General features: G+C 37.2%; 1 protein-coding gene across 2 annotated transcripts; it reads right to left on the bottom strand.

Annotated features, from left to right (window-relative positions):
* Nucleotides 1-505: 505 nt before the first annotated feature.
* LOC132151575 (cdc42 effector protein 4-like) lies at nucleotides 506-24,111 on the bottom strand. 2 transcript variants are annotated; one of them, XM_059559785.1, is made up of 2 exons: nucleotides 23,912-24,111; nucleotides 506-3,696 (listed from the first exon to the last, which is right to left on the bottom strand). In XM_059559785.1, exon 2 carries the CDS (start codon nucleotides 3,540-3,542, stop codon nucleotides 2,535-2,537), a length of 1,008 nt encoding a protein of 335 aa, XP_059415768.1. In that variant the 5' UTR covers nucleotides 3,543-3,696; nucleotides 23,912-24,111; the 3' UTR covers nucleotides 506-2,534. The 2 variants fall into 2 exon arrangements, with proteins under 2 accessions (XP_059415768.1, XP_059415777.1); XM_059559794.1 differs by lacking the exon at nucleotides 23,912-24,111 and adding an exon at nucleotides 12,235-12,370.
* Between the last annotated feature and the right edge of the window lie 1,090 nt (nucleotides 24,112-25,201).

The raw sequence follows: 25,201 nt of genomic DNA, 5'->3' as shown, positions 1-25,201 counted from the left end.
GTTAAAATTCAATGTTTATCGTCGATTCCACTGAACCCAATGGTCACTTTTGTATTGTCTTCTTGATAACTTCAAACTTAAAGGAATAGTTCAACCAAAAATGACAATTCTGTCAAGTCATTCCAAACCTCTGAGACCCTCGTTCATCTTCAGAACACACATTTATATTTTTAATGCAAATACGAGAGCTTTCTAATCAGGCATGGACAGCAAGGGTACTACCACGTTCAAGGCCTAGAAGCATAGGTAAAGACTTAGGCCTGTGACATCAGTAGTTCACTTCAACCATAATTTTATGAAGCTACAAGAATACCTTTTGTTCTCACAGACCACTAATGCCATGGAACATTTTAACAATGTCCATCTGGGTCTTGAATGTGGTAGTTAATCCGTTGCTATCTGTGGAGGGTCCAAAAAATATAAAATAATGTATTTCAAAGGTCTTACGGTCCGAAGGTCTTGGGGTCTTGAATTAATGACAGCATTTTCATTTTTGGATGAAATAGCCTTTTAGGGATCTTACACAATAATACATCATGAAATAGCCTAATGTTACACTGAAAACATTTCTGAAATGAAGAAAAGACACTTTTGTGGACTTTTTCTTTTATTTAAAAATATAGCAGTTATAACCTCGAAATTGTAGCAAAGATAGGAAAGACAAACATCACCGTTATCACATAGAGGGAAAACATGAAGATAAACTTTGCTTAATCCACCTCACACACAGCCACACAATTTCAAATATAAACAGACTTCTCTTTTTTTTTGCTTGTTTTTATCTTGCTGAATTTAAAATGGACTGCTAGCACAAGGCTATGCAAATTAAACAGAATGCTAACCTCGTGTCTTTTTCTCTCTCCCTGAGGTTTATCTTGAAGCAAATTAGGTAAATTCTTACTAAGCATTTCTTTTTACAGTAATCAAATCAAGATGGATCATTTGGCCCATATCTGAAATGGTAGATTAAGGCAAAGCCCAATTTATTCACCATGTTAAATGATATTCAAAGGTCAGGCTTACTAGGCAGTACATGCTAGATTAGATTTGGCACTTTTCTGCTTAAGGCTGATGTGACCCCAATTGTGAAGCAGCTGAGAATTCCCGGTAAGTCTCGTCTTACTGTAGTCTTGATGTCGAATTCAGAGACTGTAATCTTGCAGACTACTGATGTTAATTTACACATGAAGGTCTGCAGTAATAAAGGCCTCATTTTAGTCATGATCATCTGCTATACTGTATGTAGACATATGTACACAATGAAAAAGTCAAAAGATCAAACAGAAACATAGATTATTAGTGTCTTTGCTCATAAGTGTATTAAAGCACCCCAGTGAATTTACTGAGGAGCAATGCCAGTGCCATAACTTGCTAATGTCAGAGTTAACACAATTAATAAAGCCGACATGTTCATGTTTACTAGAAGACGTGACTTAACAACTGACTTTTTAGTTGTGCTTGACATGACACATATTGTTTTACCAATGGTTTAAATGTTTAAATGACGGCGACAATCAAACTGATCAAAAACTCCAGCAATAAACACCAGTAGTTCCCCTCGCACGCCATGAAGTGCAGGAAGGAAGTGGTGAGATATGCAAGATACTTAGCAAACAACTACTATGCAAAACACGTACAGACTGAAAAATTAGATCTGATGGAGGGACACCCATTGCCACTCTTCCCAAAAGTGGACTATGATCAGTCTCTGGAGAGGTTTTCAAACTTCCACCACCTTCAAATCGTCAGTATTCGAGCTCAGTGCAGTGTGTAATCAACTGCACAAGGACGTTTCCTGAGCTTCACAGTAGCTCTTAAAATGAATTATATGTAATCTAGAGATAAAGTATTTGTCTCACTCATTATATCACTGAACAAATCATATTATTTACTTGAATACTCTAGTGCTCTAAATCAAAAGAACAATTATCTTTAGGCACCAAGTCATGGGCAGGGTTCCCACATATTTTGACCAATGAATTTACAAGAGCATTCCAGTTGCTTGTGAGTTGCTTTTTTTTTTTTTTTTTACAATTTCTTTGAGAATACAAAACACAATTGTTCACAAACAAAGTATTTTGGAGCTGAGAATAACTTGGAAAGAATCCATGGTCTTGAATTTCTTTTCAAAATCCCTGATATTTTCATTTTACAACTGTGGGAACCCTGCATGGGACTATGGGAAAATGGCTTAAAACAGCATCTGCTTGCGCAATCCGTTTACGGTTTTGGTGATGTATGTATCCCCTATGCATGTCTTTCCTTTAGTAGAGCTATCAGTGGAACTTGTAGCAGGTATCTTTTGGACTCAACACATCCAGCTTCTCATCTTAGCATGGGTCAGTAGTGTGACAGATGACTTTGGTGTCTGAGCTAATGCATTCTCCCCAACTTATCTCTACAGGGACACAGGAACCTGGGACACGAGCTTTGACGTGCATACATCTACACTGCATTTCTCCTCTTTACACATTGTTAAATTCTAGTCTTAGATATTCATCTCTCCATCCCCAGAAAGGTTTACTGATAGGGTTTCATACATGGATCTCATCATCCTCATCTTCCATGAAGGAGGAGAAGGCTGGTTCATTGTCTGGGTTGCAGATGTTATTGGTAACTCGAATATCTTCCTCGTAAGGCTCACTGGTTGGTTTCTCCTCCAAGGCAGCTGAACCTGAGCTGGAAACTGAGCAGCTGTCGAGGTGATGCAGGTGTTTGTGGTGTGGTTCTGGGGTGCTGGTGCCTTCACTCTGTATCTCCAAGTCAACAGAGCTGGGAGCCCTCATGGGACCCTCGTTGTGAGCAACTAACGCCTCTGGTTCCTCTTCTTTCACAACAACCTCCCTCATTTCCTCATCCATTTCCACTCCTCCCAGGTTGAAGTGAAGAGGAGATGCATGTCCCTCGCTGCTCTTGCCTTCTTCAAACCCCTGGTCGTCATCTTCCTTCTCCATGACCCCTAGAATGTCCCCCAGCATCGAGGGCCCAAGATCAACATGGAATGACATCACAGATTCAGCTTTCTTCAACCCTCCCCCGTTGTAAGACGGGGAAGGTCGTAGGTCGGTCAACACCCCAAAATGCTTCTCATGTAACTCCAAGTCCAATGCTTCAGCAGAGGCCCCATTGGAGGGGCTGGAGGTCAAGCTCTTGAGCACCCTCTTGTCCGCCTCCTGTCCTTCTTCATTGTTCAGAAAGGGCAAGGACATGGCATTCTTCACAAAGGTAGGTGACTCGCTGGGAGGATGGAGGTTATTGTCTCGCTGGTCTACTCTAGTGACCGACTGAGAGCGCTTGCTGCTCCGGAAGGTACGAGACAACAGTCCCGGTCTTGGAGAGCGAGGATGGGTGTGGACTTCTTTGGATGGCTCTCCAGATCGAGTGCTGAGGAAAGAGGTGTCTCCAAAAGCTTCCCCGCTGCGCCCTACATGCATAGTGTGCCGGAAGTCACCCAAGGGAGCGCTGATCATCTCAGTAGTGAGGTCCATACGAGAGCGCCGTTTGGTCTGAGACCCCGACACCAGCTGCTTTAAGATGGGCATCTTCGTTTGACTGGTGCTGTTGTGGTTTCAAGAATAATTGGTTTTCTTCTAACGAGTCCTAAGAGGTTCCTGGTTCAACCAGATATTGCTCAGATTCAGCCCGACTCTGTCCAGTCTTGATGGCAGTCACTTCAGTTGCCAAACAGGAGATAATCTGCAATTGGGAACAAACCAGATTAAAATCAACTTTTATAGTTAACTGGAGATGACAATTTGACTAAGCAAAACCACAGTGCAAAGCCAAGGAGTTAAGTTAATTATAGTGCTGTGTTGTTTGAATTTCTGCATGTGAGATCAATACAGACAGAAGAAATTGGCAGTCCAGGCAGAACACAGGCAGTTCCAGGATGTGTTGTCAATGTGTCTGGCCAGAATACCAGCCGAAGCTGCAGTGTCATTCTTTTCCCTGAGCTAAACTCCAGAAGTGTTTCTGGCATTCAGATGAGGTAAGGGTCAAGATTCTTGTGATCAGGCAGCTGGAGTTTCAGTCATTAAAAGATAAGCAGAGATTGATAAAATAACTTAGTTGAGAGTTTAACTACTTAGTGAAATACTTATGGTGTCATGAGTAATATCCTTATAAGATGAATTTTATGAAACCTGCCACAAACTATATTTTACCCAAAATAAAAATGGTCATTGGGATCATTAAAGGTGACTTTTTCTTTGGTAAGTGCTATAATCAGATCTCCAGTGCATCTACCAACCCAGAAAATGTGAAAAAGAACAACTCAGTAAATTGTTTTTGGTAAGCCTTTCTCTGCAAGGTTGTGAAAAAATGACTCACTCAGATTTCTCTCCTCCCATGATGTGATAAAGGGATCTTATTATAATATAACTGTCCTTTTATCTGCAAGTTTCCACCCATGGCACCACCATTATGTTTTTGCAAGTGACAACGGTGTGTTTCGGCATGTCAAAAGTTCAGTCAAAGTGTGCTAACCGTTCTGTCTATGGCTGCACTCTTGAAGACATAACACTATTGAGAGTCCCACCCTTAGAGGAGACGAGGGCAGTGAATTTATTGATTTATTTACTGAATATTAAACTGCTGCCACACAGATCTAATATAAACATGCAGTTTCTTACCCAGCTGTTTCACCTACATAACTGTTTTTGTAACCTGTGTGTTTTTAACTATAAATTTGTGTGTGTATTTGACAGTTTAAGCGCAATAAGACAGGAAAGAAAACGAGTTTATTACTCACATGCCGTGTGACAGCCACTTTCTGTGCGCTTGTTTCAATGTGCGCGATCAGAAAACCGTACATAAGTGTAAATGAATATGTCCACTTTAACATTTCAATTTTTACAACTTTTTTGAAATAGGAAATTCTCAAATAAATGGGAATTAACTAAAAACATGTTATTGATCCTACAAGAATAAACAAGTACATCGTCACAAATTGCGACCAGCTGCCACTGATACTTAGTCTGGAATATCATCTCATCAAACACCATTGCTCTGCACTAGATAAGACTGTTAAGCAAGTGACAGCTACTTCCTCTGTAATCATCCATGACTGTATAAATGGCAAAGACAGGAACGTGGTAAGCCATGACCCTATTGATGGCTCAGGTAACATTATTTCACTCGACTTTACACTTCACCTTTACTCTCTGAATGAATCAGGGACAACCACAATTAACATTAAATTAAGTGTGAACACATTTACACAAAAGGCAAACAAGTGCAAACCTCAGACTCGAAACACAACAACACGCTCACCTAACTTTGAAAGAATAAAATGCTTACCCTCACCGGAGAGTCTTGTGGCATTACTCCCAGGTCTGTAAATTAACACTAAGTGTGAGAGATGTGTCTTTCCTGTCACTGATCTACTGTAATATTCATACAGTCTTTTCTTTGAAAACAAACAGCAAGAGGTGTCCAACTCATGACTTCTTTCTGGCAGAATCTTCCTCTACCAGCTTCGTCTGCACTTCCTCAATGTCCTTACCTGCCTGTGTCTCTATAGCAACACCCCTCCGCACACAAACAGATGTTAGCATTTCCTGTCAGCATGCATGCATTTTCCTCCTTTTAGCATTAACCAAGCAGTTTCTCTCAAACTCTACTGTTCGCTGATCAAAATATATCTGCATGGTTAATGACTAAATTAAAAACCTAAAATTACATACAATGATTTGATCAATTATGCACAACCTCAATGACTAGAATAGTATTATCACTCTCTTTGGCATTAAAGATTAATTACACAGAACAAATTACATACCATGTCTCAGAACCACTGAATATCAGAAATCACTGGTTAAATAAAGAATAATGAAAATCTTCTATTGTGTCTGTTAGAGACTGACTGAACACATGCAGCCAGCACCCTCCCTGGAGTCAAGAGAGCGCGGACAAGGCTCAGGCTCAGCCAATGAGAGAAGGAGTCCTGCGGCTCTCCGCTGTGCACACCCGTTTCCATGACATCATTTCATGGATGCCTTGAGTAGGGGACGACGAGCCCACCTGAAAATAGAGATGTTCCGATACCCTTTTTCTCTTCCCGATACAGATTCCGATACCTGGGCCCAGGATATCGGCCGAAACCGAGTACTGATCCGATACCTGGGTGTGTATCTGAAAATACAGCTGTATATACTACTAGCCCTGTGTAAATTGCTAGAATTATTTTATGGTTTGCTTCAGACTTATCCCTTAATAAAACATGAACAAATACATGGAGAACTACTGTATTTATTACAGTATTTTTATTATCTGAGATGAATTTGACTAATATTATTTATTTTCTTAAGCGAAAAAGAACTTCAAATTCAGCCAAAAATCTAACACCGCAAACTAAAAAAAGGTATTTCAGTTTTACAATATAACTGTATAAAAAAACTGCAATAAGTCTAGGAATATAAAAAATTATATATTAATCAGTTAATCTCTTTACAACAAAACAAGTAAAAAACAAGCAACCGTCTAGGCATAATTATTATTATTAATAGAGACGTATTATTATTAGAGACATAGCTAAATCTACTGTAGGCTACAACAGTAGCTTAATTTACTCACGTTAAACCGAACATTTATTTTGACGGGTTGCCATGAAGATCGTTGAGTGTCTATGTGTATGATATGACAGTTTTCTCAAATGAAGCGGTAAATTCTCATGAAGTGACGGTTTATGCGTTTGTGTCCTCAGATAGTGACACACGGCAGAGACTACAAAACAGCGAGCTCCCGCGGATCTGTGCCCATCACCCACAGAGATGTAGAATTTGCAGGAGTAATATTTAAATAGTATTTTGCAGTTTAATATTCACATACACTGGTATATATTCGGCTACAGTCTGAAGCCCTGCGCTAACATGGAAGCGACTGAATGCAGCTGCGGGTAACGAATATACTCGGGAGTCGGTAACTTACTTCCGGTACTACAGAGATGCATCATACAAGAGCTATTGATATCTGCCGTTGCCAGGTTTGTAGACAAGTCCAGAAGCAAAAAATACAGAGAGAAAACGAGAACAATAAATTATTTAAACCTGAATCTTGTAAATTCTGAAATGTCTAATGTAAACAATTTAGACAGAACAAAACAAAAAACTGTATATATTTATCATTCACTACTGTTCAAAGGTTTGGGGTCAGGTCAGCACTGATAGCCACTGATGGCCAGTTAGCTAACATATAGCGTGCCGTCCTGAGTTTGAATCCAAGCTTGAGGACCTTTCCCAATTCCACCCCCCTCCCACTTTGCTTCCTGACACTTTTACAGCTGTCCTACACTGTCCAAAAATAAATGTACAAATGTTTAAGTAAAATTCAACAAAAAAAAACAGGGGGTCATTAAATATTTTAATTTCTTTGACAGAAATTTCATGCAAGGTTGAATTTACTTGATCAAAAATACAGTAAAAACTGTAATATTGTAAAATATTATTACAACATTTAAAATAACTGTTTTTCTATTTAAATATATTATAAAATGTAATTTGCGATACAAAGCAACATTTTCAGCATCCTTACTCAAGTCTTCAATGTCACATGATCCTTCAGAAATCATTCTAATATGCTGATTTGCTACTCAAAAAACATTATTATGATTATTAATATCATCAATGTTTGAAATTGATTTTTTTCCCAGATTGTATGATAAATAGAAATAGAAAATAGCATTTATGAAGAAAAATTACAGTCACTGCATTTAATACATCATTTCTGATGCAAGTATTAATATGAAAAAACTCCCTAGTAGTGCATAAACGTTTTGTATATATATTTTGTATATATTGATCATAACAAACTATCTAAACATTAATCTAATAGTCCAAACTCATAAGCACAGATAAATCATGTTAGCCATAGTAGGTTACCACTTACCCATGTGTGTTAGTTCAGATCTCTGCCGATGCAATGCAATTGGTTAGCTTCTGCTTAAAGTTGTTCTTTTATACAGCTAGCTACAATGTTTCCCCCCCACCACAACCAAGAAAAAAAAAACTTTATATATAATGATTAGCATTTCCCAAAAGGGGCATAGTCTGTTTTTCCCCACTAATTTGAAAATAACCTAAATAGAAATTTTTAAATAGAAATATGGAAGTCTAATAAGACTAACAAATTGCTTCCCATAAAAAGGGCACAAACAGAAGGCCAAAAGGGGATAATGAGTAATCAATATGCAAAATTATTCAGTTACGACACAAATTACAATGCAGAACAACAGTTCACAGCATTCTGGACAAAGACAGCAGTGTTTATATGAGGTGTTGCAACTGGGTGGCATGAGCTGGAAGAAAAACAAGCAGTAGATGAAAGACATGAAGCCCTAAATCCCCTCCACACACAATTCCACTCCATTTTTGTCCTGTACCACATACACCAAAGCCCCAAGCATACACAAGTATTTCAACACACACACACACACACACACACACACACACAGAAGTCTAGCTAGCTAAGCAAGCTCGATTTTGTGTATGACATGAAATGTATTGAATTACTGAAATGTAACATTCATTGTTGAAGTACTCACATAGTTCTAATTTGAATAAAATATATTTCTGGCACAACACTTCTATATAGACACACTGTAATCTTAATTTTTCCAATAGTGTCCTACTATGCTCTATTAGCACATATTGCGGGAAAGGCTACCAACCTTTGGTTAACAGCAGTCCATGTGCATCTCTGGACCAGTTTATCAAACGCTTCTGGTTGGGAGGAGCTTTATTTATAGACGTGCAAATATGAAGTAAGTACGGGGAGCATGGGAAGGCAGCGTGGGAAACAACAGGCCTCTGAGGGGGTGAGTGACTTTCCAAATACCCTTACAACGTCTGTGATAGTAATGCAGTTCATAGCATGTTCATGATGCAGTTGGACTTCCTCTGTACAGACTAAACACATCTCCCTCTCTCCAACTATCAGCTCCTCCTCCTCTACATCCCTGCGACCCTATAGATACTAACCTCTGACCCCTGTGTGAGTTTAGGAGGATTAGCAAATCTCATAGAAAAACATACACACAATGCACTCGCGATGACTTCGGTTTCAACAAGCATCTCAGAGCGAGCAACAAATAAATTCATAAATTAAAAAAAGAAGAAAGTGTGTATTTCTGCCCCACTAGCAGCAAATCAGAAATGCAAACTCTAGGTCGACCCTACACAAAAATAAAATCAAATATATGAATTCCTTTTCCGTTGAAAGTACGCAGTGCGCAACTTGGCAGCCTTGGCATCGTGATAAATCGCATTATCCACAAAATTCAATAATGAATTAAAAAGTAGTTCATTGTGCACATTTACATTTAAAAGCAATGCTATGTGAACAAAAGTTTGCAAACTCTAAACAAATAAGGTGCTTTTTTTACAGCAGTATTCCTTTTACATGGTAGCAGTTGAAATATTTATTGTAAATTTCTACCTATAACATTAATGTAACCAAAGCTATTTGCCACTGCCAGGGAATTAAAGTTTTTATAGAAAATATTTTATAGTCGGCCATACTAGCCTGCTAACCTTTGCCCTGCTTGGAGGCCGGCTGCCTTTAGTTTTTCAGAAATTACATACTTCACATCTAAACGTGAAGAATGGGTAAATTAGTCTCGTTTAATGACAACATTAAGAAAACATGCTGTTTAAGTCTGAAGCACACTGGCGTGTCACATGCACTTCAAGTTGTCTTTGGTCTTTGCAGTGGACAAACAGAAAGCTCACTCTCTGTGAGCAAGTGTCTCTGTGGGAATCAAACAAAAGTGCTGAGTGCATCCTAGCACTCAGACAGTGAATGATCTACTGTTGATCCGTGGAAGTTTTTCTTTGCCTGCATGAGCAGAGGCACCCAGAGCCATGTGAGCCGTCTTCTTTTATTATACATCTTAACCATAAATAATTGATCACATGCATTCTGCTCAATACCAGAATCCTCATACCTACTTTAAAAAAAAAGACTACAGTTGAAGCAGAAAAGATAGACTCATTTTGCTTTAATTCAATTATAGTGTCACTATGCTGTGAAAGGCCTGCAAAAAAAAAAAAAAACTTATATACTTGCATCACCTTGCAGTAGTAAACGGAATGAACTGCAAGTCACTCAGTTCATTAATTATTGAGTGAATAGATCTCTAGAAGTGAGTAGTGATTCCTACTGGACATAAATCTGTTAGCGGCGATGCGACGCGATGCGATGAGGTGTGTGCATCCAGCTGGGACAGATCCGTCTGCCTGGGTCCATTAAGAGCCAGTGACCTTGACAGAGGCCCTCGTGACCCCGGAGCCATGCTAACAGAGACCCATATGGTACAAGCTACCTTACATTATCACAGATCTTTACACAGCAAGGGACACCAAGACTGGTAAATAACTAATGGCTTTGATTAATTTGAAGGTGTCCTTGTTACAGTGCAATTATATACAAGTACGGAGTCATCTTGATTAAAAATACTTACTATGGTTAAGAATAGACTTTGGTTTAGTGTCAGTTTAGTTGTAATATGTTTAGTTGCCTTTACAGTAGAATTTGCACATATTTAATGGAGTTTGCATCATAAAGTGAAATAATAGACTCATTTACTTATTATGCATAAAATACTGTTATTAGTATTGTAGCTAAATGCATGAACGTGTGACAAGGACACTATACAAAGCAGTGTTTTAAATACAAACCCTACAGAAACTGGTGTTAAAGGCCTATTTGCATCAAAATTTTATGTGGGGGGGGGGGGGGGGGCACTCAAGATGGTCTAAAAAGATTTGGTTCACAAGTTGATATTGCTTACTACAACTAAAACAAGCTTTTTCTTTATTATTATTATTGAAATAAAGTTAAAAATATAAATATTATGTCATGATCCGGTCACTGCACATCCGTCTATTCACCACACAGACTTTCACACGACACATACACCTGGACTTCATTTCCCATAAACCCCTGCCTAGGAACTCATTATTGAACCACGCCTGTTTCCACTCAGTGACACTATAAAGGTTGCACTCATCCACACTAACATTGCAAAGTCTTGTTTAGTTCTGTCTGGCATTTCTGAGCGTTTTTCCTTTGTTTGTTCTTTCCGTGTCTGACTTTATGTTGTATATACCTCCTGTGATACTCTGCCGCCTGCCCCGACCTCTGCCTGGTATTGTTTTTTTGTTTCTGGATATCCCTTGACACACTTGATGCTGTTAACCTGAATTCTGCCTGTCTGACCATTCTTATTAAACATACTGCATATGGATCCAAACGCCTCCGACTCCATGCTACAGAAAGTCAGACACAGAGAGAACAAACACAGGGAAAATGCTTGGAAATGCCAGACAGAACTAAACAAGACTTTGCAGTGAGCTGTCATGACTGTGCTGCTTATATGCATGTGTATATTAGCTGCAGGTGTAAGTAATTAGATGCAGGTGTGTGTGTGTGTGTGTGTGTGTGTGTGTGTGCGCGCAATCAGTCCCAGGTATGAGGCAGGATGGGAATTGGAGTTCGAAAATGGGAATGCAAGATGCCAGGGTACTGAGTGGAGTGCCCTCTATAGGAGTTCATGGGGACTCCAGCTGATGATCGTGACATATTAGATAGAAAACTTTACATTAAAACTATTTTCAATTGACTTGAATACAATTAACATGAATACAATGCAAGTCGTTATGCAAAAAAGCATTACCATATAAATAAATGTAAAACCGCACTGAAAAAAAAAAAAATATATATATATATTTATATATATATTAAATACACTCACTTTAAAGCAGTGAGACCAAGATTCCCACACAGAAGATAAAAAACAAAAAAACTTATTTTCAGCTTTTCTTGTGTTCTGTTTTCATGCCCTGTAATGTGAACAGACCTTTAAAGAGAGTGTTGAAAACATCAACATCTGACAGTTTTTAATTGCAGCAGCACAGTTACGGATTTTGATGTAAGTGTCAAGCGCCCGTGAAACATCTTCCATCTGTGGAACCAGAAATAGCCTAAATATTTGATTTGGAGAGCAGATATTGACCAGAGCTGATTCAATTACCTAAGCACCTACAGCATCTTCTCAGCCCATTTGTCCACCCACATGCCGATAACCCTAAAAACCAAATCAAACCAGCTCTGAGAAGCCAGCTAATCTATTAATGCTGCTCAAACAGGCCTTAGATAATGCTAAGCCTGCCATTACTAGTAGAGATCTGAAGCTGCATGCCGAAAGGATGAGGGGAAGGCCGAGTAAATATTATTCACCTGAGATAAAATAATCTTCACACAATGGTCCCTCGTTAACTTCTCTTCCTCCCGTCACACATTGTGCAACAGCTCAGCATGATGCCTCCTTCCCTGAGGTGTCATCTGCATTTGCTCACAAAGGCTACTGGGCTGGATGTGGCAGGCCTCTTATACAGAGCCAAAACAGCATGACAACAGTCAGGAGGGGGCTTTCAAACAGATCAGTCAAAAGGTCCAAGCCGGCATTATCTTGGGTGTCAATATCTTGATTGCTTTGTGGTGATTTAGATGATGTAAACATATTGGCTGCAACTAAAAATGGTGTCTTGCCTTGCCATGTACCATTATAAATGTGCTACAGTCAGACTGAAAGATGTCTGCTGTAGTTGTATGTCACAGAAGGGACCAGAGGCGATTGTAACTGGAGGAGAAAAGCAAGAGTGATGAGACTTCAGCACAGAATCTCTCTCTGTCTGAGAAAATGAGTGCCAAGATTTGACCATACTAGCTTGTGAGAATGAGAGGAGTTGTAACCTTATTTATGAAGTGACTGAATATTTTTTGGAATTTATGAGCAATTTTTAATGATACAATCAAAATGATGAGTCGAATGAATATGCAAAATATGCAACAAACTTCAAAGCGTTACATTGTCTTTTCAACTCAAAACAGAATTAAATAATTTCAAATTATTATAATTTAGGTGCTTCAACTATTTTAGTAATACTATTTTATATTTATTTGTATTAATTTCTAAATTTAATACATTTTCATATTTATTTATATTTTTATCTCTTATTATTTAATATTTAATAAATGTTTATGTTTTACATTTGCATTTCTCAGTATTTTGTGTTATTTTTGTTTTGATATTTATTTTCATTTTAATATTTTGATTTATATTTATTTTTATATTTAATGTATTTTCATGGTTATTTATGTTTTTTTATTTCTTATTTTCATGGTTATTTATGTTTTTTTATTTCTTATTTTTCAATGCTTATTTATCTTCATATGCATTTATTTTTTTATATTATACGTTTTTATATTTACATTAAAGCATATTTGTTTTATATTTAATACATTTAATATGTATATTTTATTCCTTGTTTTTTACATATATATTTATTTATTTTTGTTCTTATATTTAAATTTATATATCTAACACATTTTCATATTTATTTACATCTTTTTTCATATTTATTCCATTTATATTTATTTGTATTCTTAAATTCTTAAATTTTCAGAATTAGATTTAGTTATTTTTTTATTGTCATATAATTGTGTTTATATTTTTCTTTATTCCTTTCCTTCTTTGTCGTCAGTCTCTCCAAATCCATCATCTTGACTTTAATTTTAATGCGTCTTCAAATGGTGGGGACAAAACAAAGTACTTGATATAAATGTACAATCCTAAAATAACTATGCAATGATTTTCACTAGACTAACTGCACTGTATTTTTTCTGGACGTTGTTTTTGAGCAAAGAACAATAAAGCCAAGTACAGGATTATTCACACAGTAGAAATGTTGCCGTTTACACACACAATCCATTGTTATTGGCAGGAATAATCACGTCAGCACATCTATATTCATTCTGCTCCAAAGTAAAATATTTTCAAAGCTGCATATTCACAGAGGACGGCCCTCTGATACAGCTCCCAAAACACCGGCAGACAGATGACAGACAGACAAACACACACACGGCTAACAGAACAAATGACTGTAAGAACTGTATCCTCATGTAGACTCACTATCTGGCATCAAGTACTCATTCACACAGGAAGTGACCATCTGAGGCACTTTGAAGAGAAAACCACAGTTTATTTTGTATTTAGGTGCAGTTTGGGGTCTGGTTAACCTAAAATAGATGAAACCACAACAACAGACCAGTGTGAAACAATTTTAATACTGGTGCTTCAGTCTTCATGAAGTGTTTACTTGCTATTAAGTGCCTTTGTATCTTTTAAAAGTTTGATTTCATTAAATTGACTATTTAGTAAATACACTTCGTTCTTTTTTGTATCGATCCTGTAAACATAATTTGATATGTATTGCTTATATATCAAAGTTTTGTTTGCAAAACACACTTGTGAGAGGACCAGGCCAAACTTTAAGTAATAACATTAAATTCATTGTTAATGTATTTATACACAATAATAGGAATATGTATAGTTATTCATATGGATGATATTTGTAACTATAGTTTTGATAATCGCTTAAATTCTATAAGAATAGGGAGCTAAGAGAAACAGTTTCTTTGGAATCATTTTCAGAATGATTTTTCATCTGAGGAACAATAAAAACATCGACATTCAATCAAAATTAATCTTGCTTTCAAGAGCTTGAGCATTTAAAGTGGCAGACGACAAAACTGCTAATAACAAACAGAATGTTATGATTTGCTGATTTGGACATTTTTTATGTATATATAGTTATCATTTTTGTGTGAACAGGATGCATTTATCTTAAACTGGCACTTGCTAAACGAGCAAGTCATTCAACTTTAGGGGCTGTGAGTAAAAGAATGAATATGTACTTAACCCTTAAAGAACCCTTTCAAACCAGAACATGAAGTCTGGCTTATAAAGTGAAACACAGTTGATTCCTGGTGCAGCCACAGAATGATGTTAAACAGATAGAGATTGTAGACGAGGGTTATGGACAGGAAGGGCAAAGTGTCCACGCCCTCCCATCCCAACTGAAATCAACTCCCTGCCCTTCCGTAACAGCATAAACACACCATAAACTCAATTCCCCATCACACTAAACAAACAAACAGCCCAGCAGGCCTCCATAAACACCACTGTTATTGGTGCTCCAGTGACGTTTAGGATTGACTTCATACAACTTCATATAGTTACATTATGTTCAACTGTGTTTCCATACAAATTGCATCCATCTTACTGTAAATCAAAGTGAAAAACACTTTATGCATACAACATGTGTACAACTAATAAAACCAACGTCAATCCCTTAATTGCATGTAAACCTTTAGAGGTGTAATTTGATGCAGATGTTTACAAATCATGTCAGCTTCATAGAATATTGAATTCATTGAATTACATTGTTTGACTTAAATTACATCCTTGGTATGCTTCAACGATAATGCAAATTCATCTAGATTTGCATCCGTATATACAGTACATGAAGCCACAAACACAAATGCGATCACCCCCACTGCATTAGAACTTTCCTTTGCACTCCTCACTTTAATGAGAGTCTATTTCACCTAAAGGCAGATTTGACACCCAGCTGTGAACATTACAACCACTCTCATCCTGACCAGGTGTGATGTTACTGCCAACAAGTGTCTTTAAAAACACATGCTCTGCAGTCATAAATCATGTCCGGAATATCCAGTGATAGGATCCATGAAAGGCATCATTTTAAATAGCTGAAATGCTGCCTTGACACTCAGAGAGGTGATCTGTGTTTTTTTTTTTTGCTTTTATGTTGATACGTCATGGAAAAAAGAAAAGAGTTACAAAGCCACACTCAGATACTCAAACAATGCCATATTACTACTTCCAGGGAACTTTTTATAGTATCAACATTGTAACAACTAGAGCCCGACCAACATTGTTTTTTTTTGGAGGCTGATGCCAATATTGGGGAGTAAAAAAATCTGATATCAATATATCAGCCGATATTCTTTATGTGTATGTTATAGTAGAGTACCAGTTAAAAGTGTGGACACACTGACATTTACATTTATTCATTTAGCAGATGCTTTTATCCAAAGTGACTTACAATTGACCTATTGGTAAGCCCCACCCCCCTTAGTTACTGTTGCTCCCTCATATACCTGGAATCAGTGTTACAAGTACCATAGGCACATAATTTTTCCATTTTGTAGCATAAACACCATCAAACCGATGAGCGCTTTGGTCTTCCAATGTTTTTCTATGGCGCTGAAACCTAAAGATGTCTGAGTTCCGCTGCTTGTGTAACTGATATTCAACTGCCATTGGCTCATCTGTGTTCCAGGTGAGGGGCTTACCGATAGGTCATTTGGGGAATACTGTACATCAAGTAATTCATCTTAAATTATTTGTTTTAAGTGTACTGATCTGTTTTCTATTTATTCATCAAAAATGTCAAATTCCATGAAATTCCATGTTATACAGTAAATTCCGATTTTATGACTGGATTAAAACAGAACGGATGCAGAGAGAGGCATCACTGCACTGGAACAGTCAGACCTTGCACTTGCAGGCCAGCACTGCCGAAATCTTCCAACTGAACCATTGTTTAGGTTTATCCAAAAAGGTCACTGGGTTTATCAGTACATACCTTTTATGGAAAAAAAGCTGCTAAAAGTGGTTAAATATAGTGTTAAAGTTGCGCTTGTGTGTGTGAGACATGGAAACTGATGGCAGGGGTGGTGGTCAAGGTGGATAAAGGGAACTGAGTCGCTTGTAGGTCAGCAGAGACGCATTAGCATTTACAGCTGGTCTTAATATGCATTTTAAATGCATCTCCTGTGAACACTTGCGTTCAGATTTCGTCTAGACACTAGACACACTGAGTGTGGCAAATGCAAATACAACTGAATTAATGAAGTCATTACACTGCATTTAAGCAGGAAAGAAACCAAATGAAAAGAATACAAACAGTAAAAATCCACAGGTTTAGGCAAAATATAGTAAAGTTTAAATTGAGTATTTTGTTGCAGTTTTTTTAAGGTCTGCAGTTCAGTGGTTGTCATTCCTGCATTTTTTACCAAATCATCCATTATAATCAGTGACAAAGTTTACATTGCTCAACAAGTGTTTTCACTGTGTTATTTCTGATGAAAGCATTTGTAAGATTGCATAAATCATATTGCAATACAGAGATCATTGCATAGTATGCTCTGTAAACATGACTGTTTGGCTGTAGGGGTGTGCTGCAACCTTTAATTCTCCTTGAGTAATTCTAAATATAATGCAGTAGTCAGCACTTTTCATGATTAGCTAATTAGTGGCTATTACATAGTTATGATCGACAAAGGACTAAAAAGCAGGAACCCCCCCCCCCCCACCACACGCACACAGTGACATAATTTATATAGTATAATAATAAATTAATAAAAAATATTGTACTTGTTTTTTGTTTAAATGAATTTATAAATTAAATAATTAAAAAAAGGGAAGAAAAATTTAAATACACATCTAATTTAAATGATTGAACAAAAAAAAATCATAAAAGGAGTAATGTGGGAAATATGCTTCAAAGACTGGACAAAATAGGGATGAAATCCAAAAAATCTGTCAATAACTTGCTGCTGACGTGCACGAAAAGTAGCCATTTATTGGGCATTTCTTGTCCTCCCAGATGTTTTGTTTTTCCTTATTACTATGGTGTCCTTTACATCTATTAAAAATAACATCTTTATTTACCTCTATATTTTCGAAAGGTATCTTTTTTTGTGTTTTTGTTCAGCCATTTTGTCAGTGCTTTATTATAGACTTCTATGATTGCTAATTCACAACAGAAGACGATTATTAGGTTGAACGTTCAGAATTCGATTCCATAGGTCATATTTCAGCACGAATTTCGCGAATGGACAGCGACTCTTAAGTAGCACGTAGAACGCGTTCATGTCAAGTAAAGTTTTCGAGAAAAGCGCGTGGAATTGCGGCGAGCGTTTATAACCTTGCACTTTGAGAGCGCTCTACAGAGCTAAGATACATCTTTATCGGGAAACTCGACCCAGATCAGATTTAAGCATTCATTAAAGTGAATTGGTTCAAAGGAGTCATTAGTTCGCAGATATGCTCCGCGCATATAACGTTACTCACAAATATATTTTTAGGTCGCACAGATTAAATTTCGGGAGCATATGCGACAAATATTTTGGCAATTTCGAGCCTTGTAGAAGCTGCTTAACTTTCTAGCTAGAAGTAAGCAATAACCAACATGGCGTTAGCCTACTTTGCAAAGTTAGACCAGAATCGTTTAAAATTAATGTTATGGAATCATAACACACCCCTGGTATTATAGTAAAAACACAGTAAAATTTCTGAAAGAGTTCCACATGTAATGCTCATTTCATATGCAAAGATGATAGCCAATCATAGCAGTGGCCGTTTACATTGAGGTCTCACAGCAGACACACCCCTTCCAACACACTGTTCAAATAAGAGAGCTAAAATCACGGAAGGAAATTACAATTTATATCTCAATTATGTCCGTTTTTGATGGAAAAAGTGGTCACGTGTTATTTTAAGATCCAACACTTGCTATTAACAAACCTTTAACTATGACTTTTGCTTTAACTATGAAAATATATATCTAAAGAATATATCTAAATTACGGCCTATGCTCTCAATGTCAAATGCAGAAATGTAAATCCATGCATTTATGACCTCAAGGTTAGATTATTGTAATGCTTTATTGGGTGGTTGTTCTGCACGGTTGGTAAACAAACTCCAGCTAGTCCAAAATGCAGCAGCTAGAGTTCTTACTAGAACCAGGTAGTATGACCATATTAGCCCGGTCCTGTCAACACTGCACTGGCTCCCTATTAAACATTGTATAGATTTTTAAATCTTTCTTATTACTTATAAAGCCCTGAATGGTTTAGCACCTCAGTACTTGAATGAACTCTTGTTACATTATAATCCCCCACGAATGTTGCGTTCTCAAAACTCTGGCAATTTGATTATACCTAGAATATCAAAATCAATGGCGGGCGGCAGATATTTTTCATATTTGGCGCCTAAACTCTGGAATAACCTACCTAACATTGTTCGGGAGGCAGACACACTCTTGCAGTTTAAATCTAGATTAAAGACCCATCTCTTTAACCTGACATCACATAACATACTATACTTTTCTATATGCTTTAATATCCAAATCCATTAAAGGAATTTTAGGCTGCATTAATTAGGTAAACCAGAACCGGGAACACTTCCCATAACACGCTATGTACTTGCTACATCATAAGAAGAATGGCATCTGTGCTAATATTAGTCCGTTTCTCTCTTATTCCGAGATCACCGTAGCCACCAGATCCAGTACGTATCCAGAACAGATGGTGGATCAGCACCTAGAAAGGACCTCTACAGCCCTAGACAAAGACAGCGGAGACCAGGACAAGTAGAGCCCCAGATGCAGATCCCCTGTAAAGACCTTGTCTCAGACGACCACCAGGACAAGACCACAGGAAACAGATGATTCTTCTGCACAATCTGACTTTGCTGCAGCCTGGAATTGAACTACTGGTTTCGTCTGGTCAGAGGAGAACTGGCCCCACGACTGAGCCTGGTTTCTCACAAGGTTTTTTCTCCATTCTGTCACCGATGGAGTTTCGGTTCCTTGCCACTGTCGCCTCTGGCTTGCGTAGTTGTGGTCACTTCATTTACAGTGATATCGTTGACTTGACTGCAAATGATTGCACAGATACTATTTAAACTGAACTGATATGATGACATTACTGAATTCAATGATGAACTGCCTTTAACTGTCATTTTGCATTATTGACACACTGTTTTCCTAATGAATGTTGTTCGGTTGCTTTGACGCAATCCTTTTTGTTTAAAGCGCTATATAAATAAAGGTGACTTGACTTGATTTTTGCCTCCATAAACTCCCAATTTCAACCTGTCCTCCAACCAATACGCCCGTATAGGTCGTTTGTCCAAATCCCTGAAATACGACCCATCAGAGCGTATACTACAAGGTCGTTTTCATATTAATGTTTTGTACTCTTTTATGTGCGCTCTGATTTGCGTCTCGTGTAGCTCAGTTGGTAGATTATTGCGCTATACATTGATAGGTAATCATGCTATCATGGGTTCGATCCCAGGGAACGGATGTGCACGAAAATGTATATGCTCAATAAATCATAATTTAGCATGATTTCTGTGAGGGTTAGGTTTAGGGGTGGGGTTAGGTGTGGTCATTCGAACAATAAGCCACCTAGTAAAATATGTACGAATTACTGTGAGATCGGTGTAAAAACTCCACACATTGCATTTAAATAAACGTGCGTTTTGATTGGTAATGACGTTATACGTCATTTCATGACGACAGATGCAACGCGATACTGTCATTATTTTTACGCCCGCTAGAGGGCGCTTAACTTTAAAACGTAAATATAGGTCGTAATAAGGTGCTTGCACAAACGACCTATATGGTCGTTTTTTGTTGGAGGACAGGCTCCCCAATTTGCTGCTTATTAATAGTTAGTAAGGTAGTTGTTAAGTTTAGGTATTGGGTAGGATTAGAATATGGTCATGCAAAATATGTGCTTTATAAGTACTAATAAACAGCCAATATGTTATTTATAGGCATGCTAATAAGCAACTAGTTAATAGTGAGTACTGGTCCATATGCTGAAAAGTTACCAAAAAAAAAAAAAAAACATTTTCAAAGATTAAAAATACACTTCAAGGTACACAATTGCATGACCATTTACAATGTAAAATCCCAAAACAGGTATTAAAAGAAGATAAAACAACTGACTACATTTTACAACTACTTTTTTTAATTAATTCAACTGCTGGTTTTGTTTTGAACCAGGAATTGCATCACATTGGAAAAACCTTGATACGTGAGGCAGTCTAATTATAAAAGTGTGATTTCAAAAACTGGAAAGTTGTGTATTTAATTGAAAAAATCCATAATCCCTTAAACCAATAAGCATTTTAAGAATGAATATATATATATGTTTTCTAGTTACACAAATCAAAAAAATATTTTATTGGGTAGAAATTGTGACTAAATATTTAAAAACAAAATACTTATCCTTAATGTACTACATCAAGTGAGACTGGAACAACTGGAAAAGTTGAGCTAATTAAATGGTTTAAAAGACCAGCAAGAAAATTAACCTTGTTTGACTTATGGCATCCAGAAATCTAATGTACAGCTGAGTGGTTCCCTCAGGAAGCTGCATGATTTGAGGTATCATGTCTATAGCACAACTGATGAAGGATAAGTAACAAGGTGAAGTTTTATATTTAGGCTTTATTATGAGATTCTGATGCTTCCCCTATCAAATGCCACTAATTAAACAGTGCAAGATTCTGATTCTGGAGAGGTTACATAAAGTTTAATGCGGTCAGTGAACTGGCAGTGGATCAGAGAGAATGATTGTGGATTTGGATTAGGTTGAATTCAAATAGATTTACCCTGTCCACTGTATCATGTCAAATAAACCTCATGTGATATCTACATCTGCAATTGGTTTCATCAAGCATGTTATTTTACACCTAATCTCATTCCCATCTATGATGATTCAGTACATACTAACATCGCTTTCAGCCATTTTTCAGCCTCCGACGCTTGACGTAGCTTCCCTGTTCTGCGGAAAAATACAGTTTATGTGGAATTTCCTGAAACGTGAAAAGGCTGGACACACATTCAGCCACACATAGACATGCATAACTGTCAAGGTTGAGGGCATGCTCACACACAGCACGGAGACAAATGCCACTTTGAAAACATACTATGGTCTTCTTTTTACTGTATATCTTGTGCTATTTTACTGGGAAACTAATAGCATCCTTTTAACACCATATGATCTTATTTTTCCATTAGAAAACAAACCGAAACAAATTAAATAGTCCAAAACACCCTCCAGGAAATCAGTCTATTGAAAATAGGGTGTTATGTACTACAAAATCCTAAATTGAATCTAATTCATTAGCTTTTTATAAAAATAGAAGACATGGAACAAACTAGCAATGTACATGCATTCAAAGCCATTGAGGCTGAAAAAAGTTCTCATAATTAAGACACTTTGAAAAATGCCCAGGGCAGCTGTTGAACAGTACAGTAATGAGGTTCATGGCATGCTATTCAAGTGCAAATGAAAAAGCTAAAACACTAAAAGTGCTAACAGCACTGACTTCCAGAGGTAAACACACACACACTTCTGCTTATTCTGATATAAATGGGCTACAGGTAAAATTGAGATACTGTTCTCCCAAAAGTTTGAGGAACAGATTTTCTCAACAAATTAGTGGAAGTCATGTCAAGCAAACTAACAGAAAGAAAACATATGCGAGCAATGTGTACACAAACTTGTACATCTGCTCCTGGCGGTCGGTTTACTGAGAGGGGAGTGATGTGAAACACATTAACCTGGGTACCAGAATGACCAGCAAGTGCTGAACTTCTCTAACTAAACAAACACATTTCTCCACTGGTACACTTGGGCATGTGTGGACACACGTGTGTAAACACAGACCTTTAGACTCACTTGAGTGATGCTCCATATGCCAGTCAACCATGAATTCAGATGGTGAGGCCTTTAAAGTAACTTACCACAGTAACAACAATAGTTACCATCGACAAACTATAGCTATTACAGCTGTTGATTCTAATGTGAAAATTTAATAAGAGATCTCCTTCAGCTGCATAAGATGTTTTATGAAGGATTTCAATCTGTGATTCATGAATTTCATTACATAATAACAAAATATGGTCAAAGTGACATCTTTAATCAAACAATGCTATATTTTTTTTTAAATCTTCTGATTTCAAAGTGATTCCAGTGGATTTATATGCACTCTGTATATGAAAATGAATATCTACGTGATCCACTAACATTTAAAAAAAATAGAAAGAATCTAAATACTGCAGTCTTAATTTGGAATGAAAAATGTATAGTTTTATAACAATTGTGGGTGTTTGGCTTTGTGCTATTTTATCAAATAAAGTATCATATTAATATTATTAGTAATGGTTAGTAGTTCTTTTTTTAAATACCTTGTAATATATAGGCTAGTATTTAGTGTGTGTGTGTGTGTATGTATGTATGTATGTAAATCTACACACATCCTTGCACTTATAGCCAAATGTTTTTAACATAAATTTAACCTTTTAACTCCCTCGATTAAGACATTGGTTTTACAATGTAGGTCAGGACATTCAAGTTCATTACATCCATCCATTTGCCATGGGCACCATTGCCATTCTCAATCCCCCTGCACTGGATCTTCCCTTTGTGACAGACCTCTTAGTGGTTTCTCTCAGTAACGTTTGTAAACCTACATTCAATTCACAACAAAAGAAAGATAGTGCACATGCTGTGCGCCAATTATACCCAGGCAATATTTCATAGCAGTCATGCACATGGACATCAGCACAGTGACCGAGAAGTGACGGTGTCGCAACACAAATGACGTGTGTTGATTGAGCAAATGTGAGCTCTCGATAGGGAACAAGAGGGAGAAAATCAATATTTAAGAGCCTCTGACTCGCGAGTGTAGCGTGAAGCGCACGAGCGCATAAAGAACAATGACCCAGCTGACCATGTGGAGCAGTGATGATGATGACGGATCGTCATAGAAATAAACAATGAACACACAGAACGCGCTTCTATCAACGGAAAGGAAACGTTTTTATGCAAATGTTTAACGGCTGCATTATTTAATTCTATATTTTAAGAAAAACCATTTATTCTCATAATGATAAACAGCTTTCCAGGAAGGGACTGGTGACCCTCCCTTATTCGACCATGGCTTACGACTGATGGAGGTCTCATGCTGGTAACGTTACAGTGCAAACTAATGAGTGGTTTGTCTCAACAAACTAAACAAAAAAAACTTTGACCTAGATCAGTGGATAGCTAACTTTACTAACACGAATGGCTACATTTGATTTTACCTTGTTTTAACCAAATTTACGTTCACAAAAGTGCTGAAATAATTGCTACCCATTCATGTTTTAATTGTGTTCAAATTAACTTAGAAACTTACTGTTTGTAATGGTGTAATCCATGCACTGTGCAGCCTGTGGTTTATCCCCCGGATGTATTAAATAGCCTTTCCGTTTGTTTGAGTTTGATATGCTCTTTTCTGTTGTTTCTTTATAGGTAACACATGTATCTCTCAGTAGTGATAATACACACAGACAGCCGCCCGCATCCTTCCTGTGTCAAGCTCTGCTGTAAACCCCTCTGTGCAATAATTAATTCAACCCCGCCCCCTTCACGCCACAGACACGCCGCTTCTTTGTATTAGGCACGCCCCTATACACGCTGCTCTTAAAGAAACCGCACAATTGATACATAGAATATTATTATAGAATGGCTGTATTGCCATTTTCAACTTCACTGTTTTGTTACATTTCACAAAAAATGATCAAGAGCATTTACGTGGGGGCTGTTTCACAAAGGACAATAAGAAAAGTGGGGCTTAAAGTCCAAAACCTGACTTGAAATAACCTAACAAATCAATCAGGACTTAAGCAGTTTCATAAATGACAATTTAATTTCAGGAAATCTAACTAATTCGATCCAGGTTCAGTGAGTCAAGATAATTTGATATGCACACTTATTTTTATGCAGCCCTTAATGTCGATCACGGATCAAATTGATCCGCCATGGAAAACAGCAAATATTTGTGTTGTGTTAGCCTGACAGTTAGCCTGCCCTGGAGCAGGTTAGTTTCCAGCATAAGTTGCCAGAGTGACTGAGTTTGGGTTATGTTACATTTTGCTTTATGAAACCAAATCAAGTGAAAAGAAATCAGACTAACTGAAATAAGCCTAGCTTATTTGGTAAACTTGTTTTATGAAACATCCCCCGGGCTATATTTCAGCATGTGTGTGTGTGCTTAGTTTTCTTCACAATTACAATTTAATATAATTTACAACATTAACAAACTGTTTATAGTTACATGTAAGTGTACAGACACACACACACACACATATGTATACAATTGTACAATGTTTTCTATATTTAGAGTATTCGTTTTTTATTTTAAAAATATGTGACCTAGACATGCTAACATCCGATTTACCCCATAATTAAACTTGAGCATTGCCATTATTTTGTAAATGGTTTCAGATTGTTCTGAGCTTTAGGAAAGCTATTAAAGATGAACATCCTGTTCAGATTAATTTCTGTCCGGCTGAATTTATTTTTTTAACAATTAATCCTTAAACAGTCCTTATTGCGTGCAAAAAGGGTGTTACTGTGCCCTCCCAATGGCCCTGCCTTTGTCTTTGGATGTGTCTTTGAAAGGCAGTTAACTTGATAGGGATCT

Source organism: Carassius carassius, chromosome 1 (assembly GCF_963082965.1).
Source record: "Carassius carassius chromosome 1, fCarCar2.1, whole genome shotgun sequence".
Classification (NCBI taxonomy): domain Eukaryota; kingdom Metazoa; phylum Chordata; class Actinopteri; order Cypriniformes; family Cyprinidae; genus Carassius; species Carassius carassius.
This window is presented reverse-complemented; position numbering and strand designations above follow the sequence as displayed.

What these genes read in the sequence shown, in the direction of transcription:
- LOC132151575 (XM_059559785.1), bottom strand. Translation starts at nt 3,542, where the DNA reads ATGCCCATCTTAAAGCAGCTGGTGTCGGGGTCTCAGACCAAACGGCGC.